This window comes from Mustela putorius, unplaced genomic scaffold (genome assembly GCF_011764305.1).
Source record: "Mustela putorius furo isolate JIRA1106 unplaced genomic scaffold, ASM1176430v1.1 tig00003901_pilon_pilon_pilon, whole genome shotgun sequence".
Taxonomy (NCBI): domain Eukaryota; kingdom Metazoa; phylum Chordata; class Mammalia; order Carnivora; family Mustelidae; genus Mustela; species Mustela putorius.
In genome coordinates this window covers 11071453-11086480 of record NW_025422049.1, presented here as the reverse complement: position 1 = coordinate 11086480, position 15028 = coordinate 11071453, and the positions used below count along the sequence as shown (strand labels likewise).

The 15028-nt window shown below is 39.6% G+C and overlaps 1 protein-coding gene across 1 annotated transcript; it reads left to right on the top strand.

The window, feature by feature from the left end:
• Positions 1–10385: 10385 nt before the first annotated feature.
• Positions 10386–14745, top strand: AGTR2 (angiotensin II receptor type 2). Its single transcript, XM_004762115.3, has 3 exons — positions 10386–10491; positions 10646–10707; positions 12017–14745. The coding sequence occupies exon 3, from the start codon at positions 12052–12054 to the stop codon at positions 13138–13140; it is 1089 nt and encodes a 362-aa protein (XP_004762172.1). The 5' UTR covers positions 10386–10491; positions 10646–10707; positions 12017–12051; the 3' UTR covers positions 13141–14745.
• Positions 14746–15028: the final 283 nt, after the last annotated feature.

Sequence of the window (15028 nt, the reverse complement as noted above, 5' to 3'; positions counted from 1 at the left end):
GTTTAGAGCTGTTTAGGCAGTTTTAGGTAATTGTTAATAATATTGATTATGTTTAATTAATAATACTTGTCATCATTCGTTTTCAGCGTCATTACAATAACAGCAATAACAGCAACAACGTGCTTAAATGCTACCACTTACTTAGTGCCTGCTCTGTGTACTTTCTATATATGTTATTTCCCACAATCTGCAATTACCTGTGAGGAGGCACTGCTTTTCTTCCTATTTCATGTTTGTAGAAATGTGAACATGAATCACTCCAGAAAATATTTTATTTATGCTGCTGTGTATCTTATGCCAAACTACATCTATCTTTTGGTATAAAGCAACGACAGAATAGTCTAGTGCATAACTGGTTTATTTATTTGGCTTACTTACCATTTTTTTAAAAAAAGATTTTATTTATTTGAGAGAGAGAGTACAGAGGGAGAGGAAGAGGGAGAAGCAGACTCCCTGCTGAGTAGAGAGCCCAGTGTGGGGCTCGATCCTAGGACCCTGAGATCATGAGCTGTGCTGAAGGCAGACTCTTAACCAACCGAGCCACCCAGGCACCCCTGGCTTACTTGCTTTTGACAAGTAATCACGGTGGTTTGATCCAAATGGAAACTATTCATTGAATGTACTATATTCCAGTTACCGTACTAAATGCTTTATTATGCATTGTCTCATTTAATCCTTACAATAGCCCAGACAAAGAAGCTGGAACTCAGATGTGATGTAACTTATCTAAGGTCACACAGCTGGTAAATAGAAGAACAGGGACCCATTTAGGTGCATCTGACTCCAGGGCTTGCATTTTGAACTGCTGTGCTCTATGATTAAATATGGGCAAGAATAGATAGGTCTTCAAAACCATTAACAGTATGTTTGGCATTGCATATTTCAAAATCTTCTTTATTTTATTTTTAGCTGGTGGATATAGAGCCATCAGTGGTTGGATGTTTAGGTCCCTTTGGAGTGGTACAATAACCTAAGTTCCTATAAACCTGTAGCATGATGGTACTGTTCCTTCTAGGTCAGCCTCTGTGACAATCAGCCACATTATTGCCTTGATCTGTCCACATGATCCCTGTGTTGTTTATCTCATCATCTGAACCGTCTGGTCCTTGAGACCAGCGATGGCCATGGCATGCCTATTACTTTGAATATGTAACATGTGGAAAAATATATTTTTCATTGCAGTCTGTCCAACGCAAGTTACAAAAACGGTAACAAGGACAAAATGCAAAGCTGAATTGCTGGAGGAGAAATGAGAGTGGGGAGAGGAGGAGCTGTGAGAAGGAAGGGGATGTGATAGATGGGGTGGGGGGGAGAGAGAGAAAGAGAGAGAAACTGGCAAATGGACAATATATTGCCAGTATGAGTCCTCCAACAGCTACCAGTCTACAGTAAACTCTGCAAGATTCTCCTTTCACTTCCCTCTCCTTATCCTAACTAAGAACTCCCCCTAAGGCTTGCTCATATTCGCAAAGTCAAAGAAAGAAAAATTGTTATAAAGAGTTTATTTCTTTGAAATAAATGAGACTAGAATCTCCTGGAAACTAGCAGGGACATTTTAATTATCTCTGTATTTTCAACACCTGGCACAAGTCCTGGTTCATGGTAGGGCCCAAGAAAGTGTTATTGAAAAAACGTGTGTCTCAGCAAAGTTCAACCTCTAGAAATGGTGTGGATAATGTCAGCTGTATCCTACATGAGCACCCCGAGGGCTAGCTTTGTAAAGTGTCAAATCCAACTTTTCCAGTACTGATGGTGTTTGGTCCAAATGGCTGATAAAGGGGATGATCCTGCCATTCTTTCATTTTCCATGTACTTCTGTCCTGGAGAAAGGAGGACCATTCACTTCTCTAGCTTCCATGCTTTAATCTCCAAAGAAGCACAGAACAGCCATAATTAACCTACTGGCCCCAAATCAATGAATGATTCTCAAGGATTTACTTTTTAACAACCAGAGCAATGAGCTCGATCTTCCTCACCTGTCACCTCTACTGTTCTATGCTGCCTAGAGTTTGCTGTCTGAACAGTGGGAAAACATTATGGGTAGGTTAGCTAGCTGGATATGTAATAGAACTCACATTTTTAACCAACTCTATTATTCATCCTATGTCTAACAGAGGAGCTCCTGGAGCTTCTCAGAGTATTTGGCAAAATTTTAAGGGGAAAAAAATAGAAATTTACAATCTGATAGAAAAAATATATTTATTTTGAAAGTATGGGACCAGTTATGTACTCATTTTCATTTTATTTCATATACGTTTACAGTTTTAGATTTCTTTAGAAAGCTTTCCCAGTACTCCAAAAAGATTTGTACAGCCAATTAAGTTATGTAAACAAAGCCCTAAACTGTTGCAATTCAAGCTCTTTTCACCTTATTGACTCCATCTTAGCTACAGGCATTCATTTTTGAGTTAAGAGTCAGTAAAGAGGGGCGCCTGGGTGGCTCAGTGGGTTAAAGCCTCTGCCTTCAGCTCAGGTCATGATCTCAGGGTCCTGGGATCAAGCCCCGCATCAGGCTCTCTGCTCAGCAAGGAGCCCACTTCCTCCTCCCTCTCTGTCTACTTGTGATCTGTCTGTCAAATAAATAAATAAAATCTTAAAAAGAAAAATCTTGTCTTTACAACATTTTACCTGTGAGATTTGCTCTGAGTATATTATATTTATCAATTATTCCCATTTCCCGAGTTATCCGGCTAATTTTTTTAAGAGCGTTTTTCTGATTGCCTTTAACCCAGAAATTCCCAGAATGCTTAGAAGTCCCCCTTGAATTGGGGAAATTAATTCATCTTGTGCCTCATATTCACCAGAATGGCATAGTGAACATCGTGGCTGGGCTTTGAGCCCAAGTTCCATACTTCATGAGCTGGTTGATTTCGGGCGAGTTATTTAACCTCTGTCTGCTTCAGGGTCCGAATTTCTCCTCTCCTTATTTATGAAATAAGGATGAGAACTGTCTCTCGGGATTGTTGAGAGGTTTATAGGGTACGTTTGTTGAGTGCCCAGCATCGTGCCTGGTTCCCCCTCCCTACTTTATTCACAGTCTTTGATGTCAGCACCTCCCTCACAACCCCTGGGGACTTCGTGTCTGGGGAAAAGTGGCTTCTCTTCACAAAGAGGTTGGGGACCTTCAGATAGAATCAACGCTAGAGGCTATTTACATGACATTTATTTTTTTGCATTAACGCCAAAGAAACCTGACTGGGAGTTTAGCACAAATAGCTCAACAAGAATGCATAAAGTCAGGGGGAAGTAGACTTACACTAACAGGACTAAATGTTCACTGAATGAGTGTTCAGTTTACTGCAATCTGTGGGGCCAAGACTCATGCCATTGAAAATAACTAAAGCACAATGAAAATAGTATGCAAGGTTGTTCTTAAAGTTCATTCATTTGTGTTTTGATTTGTTATCTTTTTCTCTAGAAAATGTCTTCTGGAATTTCTAGGCTACAGTTTATCTTTTTAAAAAATATTTTATTTATTTATTTGACAGAAAGAGAGACAGAGAGAGAGAGTGAGTGAGCACAAGCAGGGGGAGCAGCAGAGGGAGAAGGAGAAGCAGGCTCTCCACTGAGCAGGGAGCCTGATGTGGGGCTTGATCCTGGGACCCTGGGATCATGACCAGAGGTGAAGGCAAATGTTTAACCCATTGAACCACCCAGGTGTCCCTATAGTTCATCTTTTAAGCTTAAAATAAGAGGAGAATAGAGGCTGAAAGAAGGGGAAAGGAGAGAGGTTGACAATGGGTAGTAGGTTTCTTTTAGAGGTAATGAAACGGTTCTGGACTTATATAGTGGTGATAGTTGCACAGCTTTGTGAATATGCTGAAGACCATTGAATTGTACATTTTAAATGGGTACATTTATGGTATGTGAATTATATCTTGACTTTTGAAAAAGATGAATAATTTTGATTGTGTGACCAATATAAACTAGGACCAATATGAAACAAGAGTGTTAATGGTGAAGTAAGATACAACATAATTGTATGAAATTGTATCAACTTCCAGATATCTGAACATGAACTCTTTCCTGTGGGGCTACGCTGGAAATTATTTACACTAAGAATTCTTCTTTTGGTTGCAGATTTTACAAATCTGTATTGAACACCATGAATCCAAATATTAGTAGGATAAATACCTAAAATCTCAAGCAGTCTCAGAATTCCCAGTGATAAGTGTCCTGTTTTTCGTTTTCTTGGAGTAAAAACCCTATAATCCTTCAAGAACTTCTTGTCACTTGACTTCCTGACATTTGCTCTATCTTCTAATCTTCCATTGTTTTGTACCTCCAAAGCAAATTATATTCAAAGCTGTACAGGGGCACCTGGGTGGCTCAATTGGTTGAGCCTCTGACTTTTGGTTTCAGCTCAGGTCATGAACTCAGGGTCGTGGGGTTGAGCCCTGCATTAGGGTCCACGCTCAGTGTAGAGTCAGCTTCAGATTCTCTCTCTCTCTCTCCCCGTGTGCTCCTCCCCCTACTTGTGCACATGCTCCCTCTCTCTCTCTGTAAAACAAATAAAGAAGTAAATAAATAAACAAAGCTGTACAATGTATTGTTATTTTTCTGTCCTTTTAGGGGTCTCAGGGAGAGGTTGAGTAGATGAGTCTCTCAATCAAAGCCAAATAATCATTTGTTTTTTTATTTTCTCTGAATTTATGGGTAGTTTTTGAGAGATGTTCTTTTGGCCCCTTCCCTCTCTCTTCATTGTAGACACAAACAATGAGGTGTTGCTTTTCCCCACCCCCATTCTCCAACTTTGAGAGTTTGTCTTATTTGAATTAATCATACAAAAGCTTCTATGCTGCCTGGAGCAGGGACTTGACTATAGCTTCATCAGTAAAATAAAGTATCAATAAAATTGGATGGCAACAAGAAATTAAGGCTCAAACAGGCAAAACCAGTGGAGAGAATGATTTGGAGGACTCATCAGTCTGGCTTCTAGAATGGTTATACCTGCTATAGGATTTCCCAGAGCTGAAGTGGAATATGCTCCCAGTTACCAGTTTTCCTGGTCTGATTGTATAATCACCAAGCCAGATTTCTTCTATTGGTATTGGGAAGGAGATAGAGAGGATGCTTTAAATAAGGAACACAGCTTTATAGTCATTGAAAAGTGGTATATCCTTATTATAAAATAATACAGTAGCAGTCAAGGTGGTATATCAGATTTGTGAGAATTTTCTAAAAGATTTTATTTATTTATTTATTTATAGAACAGAGAGAAAGAACATGAGTTGGGGGAGGGACAAAGGAAGAGGGAGAGAATCAAGCAGACTCTGTGCTGAGCACAGAACCTGATTCAAGGCTTGATCTCATGACCCTGAGATCATGACCTGAGTGTAAATCAAGAGTCAGATGTTTAACCAACTGAGCCACCCAGGTGCCCCCAGATTTGTGAGAATTTTGTTGGTGTGACTCAATCTCTGAAAGCCTGGGATGTTTGAAAAAGTTCTTGTTCTGGACTTCAAGACTAATGAGAGCCAATCTGACAACATCTCTCCCCAAACATCCTCATTACCTAACAGTGATGCTTAAATATTGCTAAGACAAGTGGCCAGTTTGGTGTATTTAATTAATTGGCCATTTTGGATAATTTAATCAAGCTAATTGTAAGAAAGGGCCAAATTCCTTTACCCACTTAGGTCCTGTAGCTGGAAGTGTGAAATTTATTGACAAAAGACAGATTAAATACAGCCCGAGTTTACTAACATGTGCATTAGGCATACACGTGGAAAACTCAGTGATGAGTAACTCAAAGTGGTGGGCAGAACTTGGGCTTGTATAGCATCTTAACAAAAGAACAACAAATTTATAGTGAAGGGACAAAAGAAAAGGGGTTTAGGCTTTTAAAGTGGCAAGCTGTAAGAAGGTAAACATATGGAGAAAATGAATAGAAGTTAGGAATTTTTAGTAAGATTTGTTATGTAGATTCTTTTTGGTGTCCATCTTTGGGCTGTTGATAGTCTAGAGCTGTTAGTCATTAAGAGTTCTGTCCTTGGGGCGCCTGGGTGGTTCAGTGGGTTAAGCCTCTGCCTTCGGCTCGGGTCATGATCTCAGGGTCCTGGGATCGAGCCCCGCATCGGGCTCTCTGTTTGGCAGGGAGGCTGCTCCCTCCTCTCTCTCTCTCTCTGCCTGCCTCTCTGCCTACTTGTGATTTCTCTTTGTCAAATAAATAAATAAAATCTTTAAAAAAAAAAAGTTCTGTCCTTGGGATGCCTGGGTGGCTCAGAGGGTTAATCCTCTGCCTTTGGCTCAGGTCATGATCTCAGGGTCCTGGGATCAAGCCCCACATTGGGCTCTCTGCTCAGTGGGGAGTCTGCATCCCCCTCTCTCTCTGCCTGCCTCTCTGCCTACTTGTGATCTCTCTTTGCCTCTATCAAATAAATAAATAAAGTCCTAAAAAAAAAAACTAATAGTTTTTTTAAAAAGAGTTCTGTCCTTTAGGGTAAAGGAAAGAGAGACATATTTACAAATTCATATCCTGCTTTCAGGCAAATAGAAGGAGGACAGACAGTTTTTCTTCTGTCTGCTTCTGCTCAATTTTCTCTAGCTTAAAATAATCCTTATACCAAAGTGGCATATTTTGTATAGTATATTATAACACCCTACCTAATCAATTGAATCAGTCAGATAAGTAGGGGGAAATGCCAGATCAGTTAAGTGAATGTAAACTAAAAATAAAGACAATTATCAATTTTTAATTTTTCTATCAGTTGGGTTACACAGCATTGAGATGCTATGTGGTAGAACTCAGGTGCCTCTGTGAGATCCTGGTTTGAACGTGATGCTCAGGCCTGCAGATGCCTTTGGGGCAAAGGGAAATTGGAACTCTTCCTTCTCCTTATGTTCTTGGGACCAGATTCAGCTGGAAACAACTGGTCTCAGGAATGTACTGAATTAGACATCTATTCATTTCACCACATGGATTCCACCTTATTAACTGATTTATATCCCTCTCAGTTACTCTCTATATGATGCCTAAGCAGAGAATTGGATGCAAACAATTACTCATATTGGCCATTTTGCTGAATTTTTAGGCTGGTTTCTGCAAAATGAATAATCTGTTAGCTCTTTTTCACTTGCTTTCATCCTGATGTTATTGTTCTCATTGTATTGGAAACTAAAGAGAGGCACAAAGAGAATCTGGAAAGACATATCAATAATGAGCAATCTTCTTAACTATCCTCCTTTCAGGGATATTCAGGTCTGTAAAAAATACAGTGACAATTAAAATAAAGCTCCCTTATGGGTAAGTGAATTGAAAAAGATTGGTGTTAAGTCTGTATGTGGGTATCTTTCTGTGTGTATGCATGCGTGTGTGCGTGTGGCTCATGCACACACGCATGGTTATAGAACTTGGTAGAAATGGAAATGCTATTGGTCTGGATAGGGACTCAGGTGGCTGGGGTGGGGGATTATAAATGACCTTAAAAAACTTAAGCTGAAAAAGATGGTCCCCACACATTTAATTATTCCATAATCTGCACTTCTAATCCTCACCTATAGAACCAGGGCATTATATCCTGACTTTAGCACTTAGTAATTCCTGTTCTCCTTCAAAGCCTCATCTGTGTGTATGAGTGGGCGTGAGAGGGACAAATCAGATTTTTTTTTTTCTGAACTCTGTGTCCTTCTAGCAGAGGAGAAAGTCCTTTTAAAAACCTGGTCGTTTAAATTTTACTGTTAAGTAATCTCATGATAAATAATAGGTATTCACTAGAAAAAAATTAAAGTGATTTACCATTGTTTAATTCTGCTAGCCAAGCCGCACTTGCCCTGAAGAGCTGCATAATTTATTCAAATGACCTGGGGCTTTTAAAGTCAATCTTCCAGCAGAAAAATTACCCCCTGTCCCCAGGAGAGTGAATTTTTTTGCATTGTACGGCTTTCCTATGACTGACATTTATTTGACTCACAAGTGTATTTACGTTGTTGGCTTAACTCAGAGTTCTTTGCCGAATCAATAATATGCTGTATTTCTTGCTTCAAGTGGTGTCAATATTATTGTTATTTCTTTAAAAAAAAAAAAAACTTTTCCCCTTCGTTCCCTGCAGTTACAAAGTTTTTCTTTGAGTTGTGAAAATTTTTGCTTCTAAAATTATGAGGAAGCCGAGTAAATGTTCTTTTAATCTTCTGGGAAATGTGTGCCTCTTTAAACTTTATTTACGTCAGAACTTACTGTAATGAAGGACAAAAGCTCTAGACAAGGTCCCCTGCTCCTCGGGGGTGTTCAAGGCTAGGTCTCCCAGAGGCGAGCCTGCAGTTTGTTCTCAAACGTTTATAGCTTACCTCCTGGCTGTTTCTTTGCAACCGGCTCGAGAGGGGGCTAGAAATAGAGCAGGGTGGGAATCTGACCCGACCCACGGTGACCACTCAGGGGGCTCTGGCCTGGAAAATTCCCCTGTATGTGGCAAAAACAAACATTAGAAATGGAGGGAGAAACTAGGCTTAAACAAAGAGTGAAACCAGTTCCTGTTGCATCTCTCCTGCCGATAACCATATGTGCCCGCTCCTTCGTTTCCCAGACATCAGCGCTCCATCATCTGGACAGAACCTCCACCTGAGTCTGTCCAGAGCATAAGAAAAAAATATTTTTAAATGTGACACAGTGGTATGTATGTATCTTAGGAGCATTTCCTCAACGTGCAAACTCAGTCTAACCGAAAGAATCACCAAGTGTGGTGGTGTGCAAACCTTCGAATCCTACTGTATTTTTCTGGTCCCACGTGCCACAGGACTGACTGCAATATGGGGAATGAAATTAAGGAAAATCTGTTCTCCCATATAACAATCCTTCAAACTCTTTCCCCCTCCTTTAGTGTTTTTGTGACAGCGTGTGAATGATCGGCTGGGGCCTTTTGTAAATGTCACATGCTTTCTGTTTGCCAGGACAAAGAACAAGAGGAAAGGGCCAGCGAGGGCTTATTCCATTAACATGGAGGTTAAGAGCATGGACTCTGTCATGAGATTGAGTCCGTTAAAATTCAGATGCCCTAGGGCGCCTGGGTGGCTCAGTGGGTTAAGCCTCGGCCTTTGGCTCAGGTCATGATCTCAGGGTCCTGGGATAGAGTCCCGCATCGGGCTCTCTGCTCAGCAGGGAGCCTGCTTCCTCCTCTTTCTCTCTCTGCCTGCCTTCCTGCCTACTTGTGATCTCTGTTTGTCAAATAAATAAAATCTTAAAAAAAAATTCAGATGTCCTTCATTTAATAGCTAGGTGACCTCAGGGAAGTCATTTAACCTCAGTGAGCCCTATCTTCCCGATTTGGATAATGGAAGTAATAGCAAGAATTTATAATGGCATCTACCATACGGGAAGCATGGTTGCAGGCACCTTCAATGTATTAGCTCATTTAATTTTCAAAACTCTGTGATGTAGGTAATTAACATCATCCCCATTTCTCAGATGAGAAAAACAGACATGGAGAAGGAAAGGATCTTGGCCAAGGTCACAGGCTAAGGAAGTGGGTACAGCTGAGCTTGTGGTCTGGCATTTATATCCTGAAGGCCATGTACAGGCCAGTACATTTCATTGGTACAGGCCAGTACATTTCATTGGCTCTTTCTGAAATTACTGAACACTCAGCATAGTGTTTGGCACTTAGAGTTTATTGTTGGCTGTTAGTCTCACTGCTGTCCCCAGTTCTGATCTTTCTTTCTTTTGTCACACTTGCTCCTATGGGACTGGTCTGTAAGGTTGGTCATCCTCACCAAAAAAAAAAAAAAAAGAAAGAAAGAAAGAAAGAAAGAAAAACCAACAGTGATCTGAGCCGTGGTGGTTGCCTGATCCTTCTTCACCTTTGTGGGCTTTGTGTTTAAATCTCAAACAGGACAGGGACCTATGAAAGGAGGCACTATTTGCTAATACCTCTTTTCGAAGACATGAAAATTATATGCCTCCTATTACCACCTCTCCAGCAACCAGCCAACAAAAATTGCTTGAAGCAAGGGAGAAGTTTTAGAAAGTTCAGACTTCGAGTAAAGTCGCTACTGTACTTTAACGAATAGAGGTAAAAATCTCAAAAAGTAATGAAGGTGATAACAGACATTGGTGGATAAAGGTCGCTTCTACTAGAATAAATTTTCTATTCTCCACTCCTTAACTCGCCTTAGAATGTCAGTATCAGGGAAAAAGAAAGAGAAAATTCTGCAAATAATTATATTCTTCTTTTAAAGTAAGCCACTGATTTCAAAATTCTCTAACACATTTGTGGAAACTTCATTTTTTTGTTTGAGATTTATTTGAATGAGCTGTTATGATTGGAGACAGTGAGAATTTCAGATTAATGTTTTGCAGCCAAAAAAAAAAAAAAAAAACCTCTCTGGAAAGCTGGCAAGTGTTCATAAGTCAGCCCTAGAATTATGTAGGTTGAAGGCTCCCAGTGGACAGACCGAACATATAAGAAGGAAACCAGAGATCTAGTGCTATTACGTCCCCGAGTCTAAGGGAACGAATAAGCACAGAATTAAAAGCATTCTTCAGCCTGAATTTTTAAGGTAGGTCTGCACAATTTCTATGTACTGTATTTGGAGAGTAGAACATACATTAAGTGAAAGTGCTTTTTTATGGATGAACTTTCCCTTTTTCCCTGTATTTTAACACTGTATTTTGTAAAACTCCTAAATTCTTTCACTGCTGTTTCTCTTACAGGAGTGCGCTTAGGAACTGGGCAAGCTGATTTATGATAACTAAGTTTTAAACTCCAACGACCAGTAAGTCTTCGAGCGGGTTTATTTGAGATTCTTTCATGATACTTTGTTAGGTCAAGATGATGAGAGAATGCACTTTAGACAAAAATGATAACTTTGCTGTTTACTAGGAGATTCTTTGGTGATTGTGCTGTTCATTGAGTCGTTTCTATGTATTTTGAAACTATCAAAAGTAATAGTCTTCCCTTTACTGTGTTTATTTCCAGCTAATTTTCTTTTGTCTTAAAGTAATGCTGCTCCTAAAAACCAAACCAAACCAAACCCAGTATCACAAAAACCTGCGCCCTGATTATGACATTTGAGAGCCATACAACACTGTTCCTATTTTGTTGTGTTAAAAGTGAAATGATAGCAAACAAAAATGATACAATTAGCTCATGATTCATCATTGACGTTCAATTCTTATTTCACTGAGCAATCAAAACGATTTCTGCTTGACTCTAAATCAGATTTGGCTATTTTTTTCCCCTTGTTCTTTTCCTAATTGAAAAAGAAAATGGATTTCCTTTTAAGCAGATTAAACATCTAGATCGAAAACTAGTGGTCTCTATTAAAATGCGAACACGGGGCTTTTAGAAATATGTACCTACTCCAGAGCTCCCTGCTAATGATATTATTATTGTGGAAACAATGGAAAAGTAGAAGTAAAGGAATTTGGATTAAATTAGTAAAAAAACCAGCCCTACCCCCCCAAGTTAATATGTTCTTTTTGCATATTCTCTTGCAGTCTTTTGTGCACTTACTTATTTTTTCCATAGCTTATGTTACTTATATTTTCCATAGCTGTAATGATTTGTACATAATTAGTTACTTGAAATAAGGCATTTCTCTATGCAACAACGGACAGCAATGTGGTTTCTAGAAAGTATGCAGCCTGAGAGATGTGCTTAGGTGTTTTTGAAATAGTAACTTTTCTTCTTTCTTGACTCCTTCTCATTTGTTTCCCCTATTTCTTACCCACACTAAACTTTTGAACTATTGATTTTCTTGAAGGCTTCTGAAAATATGATAGAAACAGTGGGCAAGAGAGAGTTTTGTCTAGCATTTTCAGTCCCTGAGGCTGATAGGTCTTACCTGCTTGGTACTGTTGAGGAGATTCCCTTTTCTTCTTCAAGAAGCAAAATCCTCTCTTATTTCACAAGGCATGGCTGTGCTTCCCAGTGTTTTCCTATAATCACTCACCTTTTCCTTTTTTTTTTTTTTTTTTTTTTTTGCTTTCAACAAACTTTCAAAATGCTAATGATTTCATAATGTCCTACACTCTGTATGTTTACTGGGAGTTCCATTTTTTTTTTTTTTTTAATTTTCACAGAAGGCATAAGAAGTGGGAACCACCGAGCTTGCAGTATGAAGAACAACGTCAGCCTTGCCACCATCAGCAAAAACATTACCAACAGCCTTCACTTCGGACTCGTGAACTTCATCGGCAATGAGTCAACCTTTAACTGTTCACATAAGCCATCAGATAAGCATTTAGATGCAATTCCTATCCTCTACTATATTATTTTTGTGATTGGATTTCTTGTCAATACTATTGTGGTTACGCTGTTCTGTTGTCAAAAGGGTCCCAAAAAGGTGTCCAGCATTTACATCTTCAACCTGGCTGTGGCTGACTTGCTGCTATTGGCCACTCTTCCTCTCTGGGCCACCTATTACTCTTACAGATATGACTGGCTCTTTGGACCTGTGATGTGCAAAGTGTTTGGTTCTTTCCTGACCCTGAACATGTTTGCAAGCATTTTTTTTATCACCTGCATGAGCGTTGATAGGTACCAGTCTGTCATCTATCCCTTTCTGTCTCAGAGGAGAAATCCCTGGCAAGCGTCTTATATTGTTCCCCTTGTTTGGTGTATGGCCTGTCTGTCCTCATTGCCAACATTCTATTTCCGAGATGTCCGAACCATTGAGTATTTGGGAGTGAACGCCTGCATTATGGCCTTCCCCCCAGAGAAATATGCCCAATGGTCAGCTGGGATTGCCTTAATGAAAAATATCCTTGGTTTTATTATCCCTTTAATATTCATAGCCACATGCTATTTCGGAATCAGAAAACACTTACTGAAGACCAATAGCTATGGGAAGAACAGAATAACTCGTGACCAGGTCCTGAAGATGGCAGCTGCTGTTGTCCTCGCGTTCATCATCTGTTGGCTCCCCTTCCACGTTCTGACCTTCCTGGATGCTCTGGCCTGGATGGGTGTCATTAATAGCTGTGAAGTTATAGCAGTCATTGACCTGGCACTTCCTTTTGCCATCCTCCTGGGATTCACCAACAGCTGCATTAATCCCTTTCTGTATTGTTTTGTTGGTAACCGGTTCCAACAGAAGCTCCGCCGTGTGTTTAGGGTTCCAATTACTTGGCTCCAAGGCAAGCGAGAGAGTGTGTCATGCCGAAAAAACAGCTCCCTTAGAGAAATGGAGACCTTTGTGTCTTAAACACCAGAGTGGAATGCGTGTTCGCAACACGGCTACTTGGTTCGAGGGCCCCCTGAATGATCGTTCAAAATGCCTTTAGTCAAGGAGTAAGTTTCTCCCTTCATGTAATCTCTTCTCACTCTCCCAGAACAGGAAGCCAAATGGACCTCAAGTGTCACCCAGTGACTTTCAGGAATGGCCTGTTTCCTTCAGTTTCTGGGTAACAATAGTGTCATTGGGAGGACAGAACCATGACCTCAAAGTCACTCAGGAGTTCTCTCCAATGATAAGTAATAGCAAATTGTGACTGGTGATTTGGGGTTTCAGATTTCTCCCTGACAGACGCTGAAGTTGGTTGTTGTTGTTGGTGGTTTTTATATTCATTTTCATCAGGCTTTCCTCTTGAACCGAAGCCAGTTTTTTTTTTTTTTAACTCATCGCATTAGTTACAAGACATCATGCTAAGAAACATGAGCATTTCTAAGTGAAGTACACTACAGTAGATTATTCAGTCTCTAAACATATGCCTTTTACTTTAAAAATACTATAAATAATAAATATTTACATTTTATTTGAGCACAGGTTGATATTTAACATATAGCTACATATTGAGTAGAGCTAGGAATGTAGATCAGATCACCTGTACTCCTGCATTTATCTTACTTTTATGGTTAGAGGAAGTAGAATATATAATAACATAGATTTGAGATTAACAAATATTTGAGTCTTCACTAAACTCTGAATATATGCTCTTTAGAACTTTCTATCCATTTTAATTATTGTTTGAAGATTTCTATGTTCTCTGACAATTTTTTGAAGATAATAACTAAACACCGTGTCGTGTTATAAAATGTAAAGGTCACTTTTTACATCCTTGACCTTTTGGTGCTTTGATATATAGGAAGTTGACTTGTCTTTTATTATTGATGCTTTGGTTCTGGGTGGCTTCCCAAAATATCTGGAGGGCTTCTTTAACTCATTAGTTTGTAATCAACCTTTATCAGACATGGGAAAAAGTTATGCCAGAATGGAGTTTTGATACCCAGGGAGACAAAGAGATCTAGCAAATGATAAGTTTGGTGTCATACACAAAAACCTACCTGTCAGGGCAGTGCGATGTGTCTTTGAAGGTAGAGGCCATGGGGTGGTCTGAACATACACCTATGGCTTCTGTTTCTTCCGGATTTTATAGGATTGTGTGACACTCTCTTAAATCAGTCGCTGGTCCATGAATCTCCTTTTCCACACTATTAGAACTCCTGTCAGAGAAGTACCTGAAACTGACGGAGTTACCTACAGTTTACTTAAGAGTATGAGTCCTAATTTTAGAAGTTAGACATTTCATTCAGTACCAGCCCCACATTATACCAGGTTGTCTAGCACCTTTCTAGACCAACGCTGACCTCTGATGTAGACACAGAGTTTCAAAGACTTCATGTGTCTGCCAGGTTCCAGGGCTATAGATTAAAGCGTTCTCTCACCCCACTTTCTGGGAAATGCCTACTTTCATGTAATCTATGATTATCAACAAAATAAATAGCTAAATGTGTAACCAACTCTAACTTCATATTTTAAATAATTTTGTAAAACATTACATTACACATTACATATAAATAAAATCTTTAATTGGAAGATGATGTGTACTTACTTTTTGTTTTAAAAAATATTTATTTATTTGAGAAGGAGAGAGTGGGGAGGAGGGCCAGAGGGAGAGGGAGAAAATCCCAAGCAGACTCCACACTGAGCATGGAGTCTGATGCGGGTCTCAATCTCACAACCCTCAGATCATGACCTGAGCTGAAATCAAGAGCTGGATACTTCACTGACTGAGCCACCTAGGTGCCTTGTACTTCTCTTTTTTAAAAATTTTATTTTAACTACTCCCAAGTATAGATTCTCACCTTCTGTT

What these genes read in the sequence shown, in the direction of transcription:
- AGTR2 (XM_004762115.3), top strand. Translation starts at nt 12,052, where the DNA reads ATGAAGAACAACGTCAGCCTTGCCACCATCAGCAAAAACATTACCAAC.